Below are 8,626 nucleotides of genomic sequence, written 5' to 3'. Positions count from 1 at the left end.
AAAAAAAAACTGTGTGAAACATTTAGAAATAAATCAAATCAATTTTCCTGCAATTCTATTTTAATGAGTCGATTGAGATTGCGAGCCTTTCTCTCTCAAACAAAGTCACCATTCTCTCTAACATGCCAACTTACCAAAAATGACACTTTCTATATTATGTGGTTAACATGGGAATACATGTTCTCACATTTCATTAGAGGAATATTTTGATAATTTTACATGATGAAATTTTTTCTAAACTGCAATTTTAGTTTTATCTCGTATCTAATTTTTTATTTTTTTTAATAAAAGAGTCGACAAGGAATTCATTAACAAAATTGGATGACAAGTAGTCATTAAGAAACTTAAAAAAAAGGTAAAAACCAAAGAAATAAAGTAAACAAAGAAACTATAGAACACATATGAAATCTAATGTAGGTTACTAGAGAGAGAAAGATTAGTACATCATATGAGAGAGAGAGAGGTTGAGAGAGAGAGAGAGAAAGAAACCCATGTGTCCCTGCTAGAACAGAATGCGTGCATTTGGTGACAGACAAATGAAGGGAGGCAAGATCACGTGCAATTCTCCCAGTAAAAGGATGGCAGCTCATGCGACATGTTTCATAAATCACATAGTATAAATCCTCTCCTTTATATTATTATGGCCCCCATTACTGCCTAACGGCTATATTCCCCACCTATTTATCCCTCCCTCCTCCTCATAAACATTCCATTCTCTTAACGTTCATTTTCTCCTCCACCATCACCATTGCCAACAGCGCCACTCTTTCCTCGCTCTTCTCTAATGGCGGCCTCCACAGTACAGCACGTCGCCAAGCCCTCGTCCGACCAACTTCTTCGGAAGTTCGCCGACATGGAGCCGGACAAACCGAGACGCAGGAAGAAAGCCAGGCCCGTTCGAGACGAGCCGCACAACTCCTCCATTGCCGTGCCAGAACGGCGATCACTTCTTCCGGTGGCGAACCCCAAGACTGGGACCTTGAGGCAGTTCAAGGCTAAGAAACCGGATTTGAGATACCAGATGCGGAACCGGTTCCTTCTGGGATTGGTTAAGAAGGTATGAATTTCACGACTCGGATTTTAGTTGAGCGAATCGGATGAGTTCTTAACCAATTCCACTGTCTGTAATATATGTAATGGACTAAGCTAAAATTCGTAGCCATATATATACCGAAAAGATTTTCCAGTCTTCTCAAAAGCTTACATTTAGATCAACATGAGTTACATGACATGTTAAAAGAAGGAGGATGCGATATTTTCATAAATCAACGTATAAATCAGGATACTAGCATTATACGTCCAGAAATTAAATATTGGCGTCCCCCGAGATTAATTATTAGTCGACTTTTGAAAACTTATTTAATATGCGCCTATTTGCAAGTCAGCAGGTCATATCTTCATACTTGTAGACATAAATGCTCATAATTGATACGCTCATTATATATGTACACGCACAGCATAAAACGTAGTCAAATTTTCTCCAAATACACTTCAGCAGGAATTTTTCTTTTCTAGATGAGAAATTTTCACTTTATATGCAAGTTTACTTATGTTAAGAAGTTGAGTGGAGAAAATTAGATCGGGGAGAAAAAATTGCAATTTCTTTAAAGGAGATAAAAAAGAAAATACATAACATATCATTGAATGCTATTTACTGAATGTTGAATAAGTCAAGGTGATTATTATCTAAAACTCAAATATTTATTTACATCATTCGATTAGCTTTTTGACATTTTGTGCTGATTCACAACCGAGTCAGCTGATTCAATGAATCAGTTATATATATATATATATATGAAAAGTTTCTACAGAGTCGTGGGATCCCATGATACACATCGGTATTTATGAACAGACCCACCGACTCATATTTTTCAATAGTGAATATATTATAGTGCTCTGTTTCAAGACACAGACACTTCATGTGGTTAGTTTGATGCCATGTTATTAGAATCGGTCTGATTCGAACAATTCAAATTGAATTTGTCGATTTCCTAGCTCTATCCAAGAGCACCACAAATCGTTTTCAACTATTTCTTAATATGTTTTACGGGTTATATTTTCATTTATTTTTAAATGAATTTTAAACATTTTTTGTTGATTCACCGAATCTGCAGCTCAGGTAATTTGATTCCAAAACACTGTTTTTGATGAACAAACCTGCATATCAGAGATTGAGGTAGAGTAGTGCATTACACTTGATTGTACTTAATCTTTTTTTATGTGCATTCAAGTGGAATACACTCTACCTCAAACCCTCAGCAGCGAATTTTTGTTCAACAAACTAAAGAAAAAGAAAGAAGAATAATGTTTTTTCAGTGTCTTTCTATGTTGAACAAACATGATTTTCTTTTTTCTATTCCATGTTCTTGAAACATGTAAACCATATCTATGCGGCTAGTATCTTAACAAATTTAACTACATAGTGCATTACAAAAGAGTGCACAATTAACTACATAAACGTCAGGAGATTGATGAATTTAATATCTAAAAAACAAACAAATTTAACCTTTAATCCTGGAAATAGCATGAAAGTTTGAAGGAAACAAATAGAAGATGGATTAATAACAAGCGACTATCACAATTTTTTTTCTGACTTTCGTTTTTTCATGTAAAATTCGACCCTACAACAATCTAAAACCAAAACTCACAAAGCTAGATCTCTAAATTGGTTCCCCTGCACAAAGTTATGCATGGAACAAAATCCTGAACGGATTGACGTAATGGTTGGTGTAAAGGCTGGTAGATAGCCATTCTCAGTTTCAAATCCCCGAACCATCAACTCTATGTGCTGTAAAAGGAACAGAGGCAAGTTCAAACGCAACAGAGGCAACATTCAAAGGCACTAAAAACAAGCCCTATACCCTAAAGGGACAAAGGATGGGGGCTTCGGGCTAGGGTGGTGGACTCCCCTGCTAACCCCAAAAAAATGGGAGAAGAAGACTTGTCTACCATGTGGAGATGGTCATTTTAAGTTAGCTTGCACATAATCAATGTTTGTGGCTGTCCATATCCTCATGACTACCATTCTAACGAAACTTTTACATGATCCCAGACATGGAATCACACCATGGAAAGAGCTACCAAGATGCTGCTGGAGAAGCACTGCAACAGGCATGTTCGACTTAGAAATGAAGCTGTTTGATGGTTGAAAGCAAGGGAATCATCATCACAGGGCAGATAGATTACCACTCATCTTGACAAATGACTCTACATGTGGTGGTGTAGCACCATAAAGGCTTCTTTGTTTTAAGCATTTGGATTTCTTAAAACCAACAAACATGTCTTTTTTTTTCCTGTTGAATTAAAGGTGGACCATCCACAGCCAAACCTTCGTAGGAAAATCAACAACACCAAGAGATAGGCCTAACATCAGGGTCTTCAAATTGACACCACATTTTCCTCTTAACACTTGGTCACCACCTGCAGTGGTTGACAACTACATGTACTCAGTTACCATTTTTCCTGTTTTTGCTCATTCATTTTTCAATAAATCAATAAAATTGGAGAAATTATGAGGAGATTCAAACTTTAGGATAGAGCATATATATGTGATTTTTTGGTGAATCCATATTTCCATTGATCTCATGAGAAATCCCGTTCTTGGAGAAAGAAGTGAACAATCTTCTAATGCAACCTGGCTGGGGTTTAGAGTCCCCCCAAATAAGCGGAAAACCTTGTGGTGCTTTGAAATGCTTTCTTTCATCATAAAAATACTGTCTTCTTGGATTATGGTAAAAAATGGAGGATTTTAAGAAAAAGGAATGCCATGAAATTGTTTAATATTCCTCTCAAGGCTATATAGTCCTGAATTGTGGACACTGAAGCAACAATGAGTCAAAAAATACAAAAATAGCAGATAGACTGTGCAAGCTAACACTCAATCAGATGCTTTATCCGAGACACTCAACCCAAAATTCATGATTAGAACACAGTTTGCAGTATCCGTTCTTGGTTCTTGTGGACTTATATTCGTCTGTAACGGGCAGGCTGAGCCTCATGGCAAAAACACACACACAGACATTCACACACTGGCACAGAGAGAGAGAGAGGGTGGGAGATAGAAGTCTTAAAACCAAGAAGTCAATCACATAACATATGTGCAGAGAAGTTGCAAAACGTGGCAGTTCATTTTATTATCAAAAGTCAAAGTCCTAAGCAACGGGGGGACGCCAGCACCTGGGTCCTGCAATATTTGTTCGCCCATGCCAGACCTCGCACTTGGGACGGACTTGAATAACCATTTGCAAGAATGGCAGAACCTGAAAGTCATGAAACGTAGAAATGAACGTTCGAATGAATGAGAAAACAGAAAGCATTTGCAGTAGATATACCAACTCCCAAAGCGTCCACAGAGCTGGTTTATTAACTTATTCAACCTTGGACAGTTCAGGATCAGTTGAAATGCGTCTCAGTAATACAAGGAATCACTACATTTCATGGCGAACTAGGAACTTAACGCTCATGCTTCCCCAGAGCAATACACGTTTGAAACTATACGTCTCTCTCCTTAAGCAGTTTGATGCTGCTGCTGCTCTCTCTCCTTTTTCTCACTAACACACAAATACACGCAAAGTCATGTTTACATCATTAGATGTTCAAACAGTGTGTGGCAGAATAAATTGGCCGGTACCATTTATGCGGTTGTATGGAGTTAATGGGCTACGGTGTACAGATGTGTAGTCCCCGTCATAAGAGCACGAGAATGTTCTGCCAATACATATGGTCAACATGGCAGGTTTGCTTGCTACCTTTCGATACGCAGGTAAAACATTAGGCAGCTGCTTCATTGAACGTTGTCTGAAGCTATGCTCGAGAATGTATAAATTCTTGAATATAATTAAAACACCATGCTGTTTTCTTTCTTTCTCAAAAGAAAAAGATGAAAAAGAAAAAACAAAACATCATGATATATGAGGCAGAAATTAGAAGAGAAACACAAATATCTAGTTTGCCAACATGCTGATGGGCATAGGTCCACATGTTATTCTCTACTGGCCTAGTCATTCTCCCTGGATGTGGATGTCGGCCATCGAACTCGTGGGACTCTATATTAGAGTATCTGAAATTCAAAGCAGATACCAATATGGGCCAGAAAAGAGCATTCGCTGGGTTAGGGGGCTCAAATTTGACACCAAGGTGAAAAAGGTCAAGGGTTCAACACCCAGCGTGGGTGCTCCTTTGGCATAAATAGATAGACCTAATCCCATTTTGCATATTTATTTATTATAAAAAACAGCTACCAAAATGGTAAACTAGAGAGGAACAGATGCTAGAGCCAAAATTAAAAGTACATAGAAACCAAAGGAAAGTAACAATGTAGTATCATTGATTAGTTAGAAAACTAAAAAGAAGCAGCTAGACTAATAGGTTCAGCTATCAGACTGCCACGGATGCAAAAAGGGTCTTTGCAGGTTCTTTGTCTAGGTGTTACGAGAGAAATTGGAGAAGAGAATCGATCTATTGCACTTGCTCTAATCCCATGTCAATAAGGGATTACAGTCAATAAATGAAATTACAAAAAAGTCCTCAAATAAAACAAAATTATTAAAGATGCCCCACAAGACCTAAGAATATAAAATAAGCACAATTACTAAATATGTACAAACTACTCCCTCACGACAACAACTCTGAACAGTGAGTATACTTTTGGTGGAAGATCCTATGGGAAAGTGTCCAGTGTCCTATCCTCATGTCAGCCCAAAATAGCATGCTTTCAGAAAAATATAAGTCTATGATTCAAAAGAAGTTTGTAAAAATGAAATGGAATATTCAGTATAGGTACCAATGCTAATTACCTCGTGGTGAAATTGTTATGAGAAACCTAAACACAGTAAAGAGGCAACAACAAGGTGCTGCTGTTTGTTGATTTCACACATTAATTAGCTGATGATAAAGAAAACAGCCATCAAACCTTAATCATGAAAAGGTCCAAACCTAATAAATTAATATTGAAACAAATATGTGGCAAATCAAGCCTTTCTGGAAAAAAGGCCAAGGTGCCTGTCGATCTCAATCTCCAAGTGCCTTAAAAGCTTTTGTTCCCCAAACAGATTACTAACAGGATGACACAATGAAAGAGCACTGCAATCAGAAAAATGGTGGGAATAGCAAGATGTTTCAATTATCATCAAAAGGACATCATACATAAAAAGGGAGTTGCTAAAATAGGGGAAAGCACAAATTTTGCATCTCCCACATGTTTCTTTTGATCATAGAGAACTCCAAGCAAAGAGTCAACACAGCAAGGAGATCTTAAAAGCAGAGTGCTCACATGATTTCAAACAGAATGTATGGGAAAACATCCACGTGAATCTCTCAACAAACTCAGGAAATCTAAGCTGCTAAACTGGCTTTGAAGGAATTGCAGATAACAGTTAAACCTGACACAGGCAGCATCTAAGAGCACACAAGGAAGAAACCCATCACAAGCCAATTACCAGAGAACACCAACGAACGTTAACGATAGCAAGAAGACCAAATAGAAATAAAATCATCTTGATCAGTTCGTCAGTGCTCCCGGTAATAGGAATCTTACAAGATTTCTGTTGGGGAACGTGTGTGCTATCTATTCATCCTGCAACCCTGACTGCAACCCTGACATGATTACACAATCAAACAGTCAAGATACTCGCTTCTATTGACTCTCGGAAGCAGTCTGTTCCATAGATCATAAACAACCAGCAGCCACATTTGGGATAAGAAATATCCAAGCATTTTCATTTCTCTGTTTTCCCCCAAGCGATCTCAGTGCCAACAGAGTCAAACTTCAGAATCTCAGAAACCATCTCAAATCTAACTTCCTCTATCTAATCAACGACAAAAAATCAACAATTGTAACGGTTCACATCTAGCAATGAAATCTTCGCCAACTTCTCCGCTTTCAACCACAATGTCCACCGAGACAAACCAATTGTTATACGTAAATGGATAAATCGAAAGAAATATGCAATTGCCCAAAAGATAAAAAGGAAAAGAAGACCAAATAGAAATAAAATCTAATTGTAAAACGAAAAATGGAGATAAAATAAAGGAGTGACAAGAAAAAGGGAATACGGGGTACCTGGCTGAAACGAACTCTCTACTTCTCTTCATCCTTCTTCTTCGAGGAAGCCGGAGGAACGTAGAGAAGGGAAGCCACCATGGCCGCCGGGAAGACGACAAAGCGGGCCACGCTGGCTAGCCTGGCCAACAAGGGCTCTCCTCTCATGATCGACATCTCCTTCTCTCCCTCTCTCCTTCGCAAAGACCCTAGTCGCGAACAAGCGAAGCACCTCATAAACGAGGCTTTACCATTATAAAGTAGGATTAGAAAGTCAGTCATTATAATACGGCAACGGTTCGCAGTATTTTTAACATAGTTGCAGAAAACAAATGTTTTCAAAAGAAAAAAATAGAAAAAGATCATTTTATACTTAAAAAATTGATCAGTTGAACAAAACTGCATCAATGTTAAATACAGCTAAATGCTAGTTCAACAAATACAATCGCCTTTTATACCACCACTAAGAAACTTAAGAAACTTTGGCTACCAATCTTCATTAAGGCATTTAGATTTTAAAATTACCTTTGACTGTAGTTCCTTGCTAAAAATCTCCTTAGAGCAGGGCATGGTTTATTTACAAAATTCTACCAAACGGATCATCAGGATCCTTCGATAAACCAAACCACCAAACTAATTGCATAACAAGGAAGCGACGATCACATTTACAACTGCTTCAATTATTATAAAATGCATAATGATTTCATATATGCTACCAGTTGAAAATAAGAGAATCCATGAATAGAGAACTTATAGTATATTTACAATTAACGCACATGTAAAAGTGCTAACTAAGTTCATAGATTTTTCTAAGCATAGACATAGACATGGGGGGAGCAGGTTTTGAGGAAAACTAGGTTTCTTAAAAATTAAAAATCCAGTTTCCTGTCACCCCAAGAATGGGGTTTGTGAAGCAAAACGAGGTTTTGCATTTCAAAACCCCATTTTGAGGTGTCATCCAAACACGGCGTAACTTTTTGGAAAAAGATGGAAAAACGAGAAAAACTTAAAAAAAATGCGTTCTTTGATGTTTTTGGTTCCTTTTTTGTATTTTCTATTACTGCATTCTTTTTGCACATTTTGCATTTTACTTTTTGGAGTTTTCTTTTCACTTTTTTAAAAACTAGGCAAATTTTTTTTCGATAAAAACAAGTTTGCACCATATTATTCCTGAAAAAAATCTTGCCGTTTAAAATACATAAAAGTTAGTTGTCATTATGAATTTGAACAAGAATTCATGGTTTTTTCAACGATAGTTTCTAATTTTTATCCATCTGTCATACAACAACAGCATAAAATTATTATATACATGTAATTAAGGAAGCATATCAGCCTTTCATTTTTTTTAAGATTGGTGGTCGTAGAAAAAGAAGGAGAAGAAAGCAGTTGACCCTCCTGCCAATTGCCTGGAAAAGAACGATGGTACTTGCTCTGTGTGAAAATCTGTAGAATCGTAAAAACTTGGAGTCCCACTTCTCAAGATTGGAATAAGGGTTTAAGCTCAGGTCTTGATAAGATCCAAAGCGTTCTGGATCCGATAATTCAATTCAATAAATAAGGGCTGAAATCCACATTAATACACACAAA

The 8,626-nt window shown here is 37.3% G+C and overlaps 1 protein-coding gene and 1 long non-coding RNA gene across 2 annotated transcripts; one reads left to right on the top strand and one right to left on the bottom strand.

The window, feature by feature from the left end:
• Positions 1-700: 700 nt before the first annotated feature.
• LOC116248707 (uncharacterized) lies at positions 701-3,526 on the top strand. Its single transcript, XM_031621654.2, has 2 exons — positions 701-1,057; positions 3,053-3,526. The coding sequence occupies exons 1-2, from the start codon at positions 785-787 to the stop codon at positions 3,140-3,142; spliced, it is 363 nt and encodes a 120-aa protein (XP_031477514.1). The 5' UTR covers positions 701-784; the 3' UTR covers positions 3,143-3,526.
• A 540-nt stretch (positions 3,527-4,066) lies between these two features.
• On the bottom strand, positions 4,067-7,999 carry LOC126409731 (uncharacterized). Its single transcript, XR_007572362.1, has 2 exons — positions 7,061-7,999; positions 4,067-4,259 (listed from the first exon to the last, which is right to left on the bottom strand). It is a non-coding gene; the product is annotated as an uncharacterized LOC126409731 (long non-coding RNA).
• Positions 8,000-8,626: the final 627 nt, after the last annotated feature.

The sequence above is a fragment of the Nymphaea colorata genome, chromosome 2 (genome assembly GCF_008831285.2).
Source record: "Nymphaea colorata isolate Beijing-Zhang1983 chromosome 2, ASM883128v2, whole genome shotgun sequence".
In the NCBI taxonomy this organism is placed as follows: Eukaryota; Viridiplantae; Streptophyta; class Magnoliopsida; order Nymphaeales; family Nymphaeaceae; genus Nymphaea; species Nymphaea colorata.
This window is presented reverse-complemented; position numbering and strand designations above follow the sequence as displayed.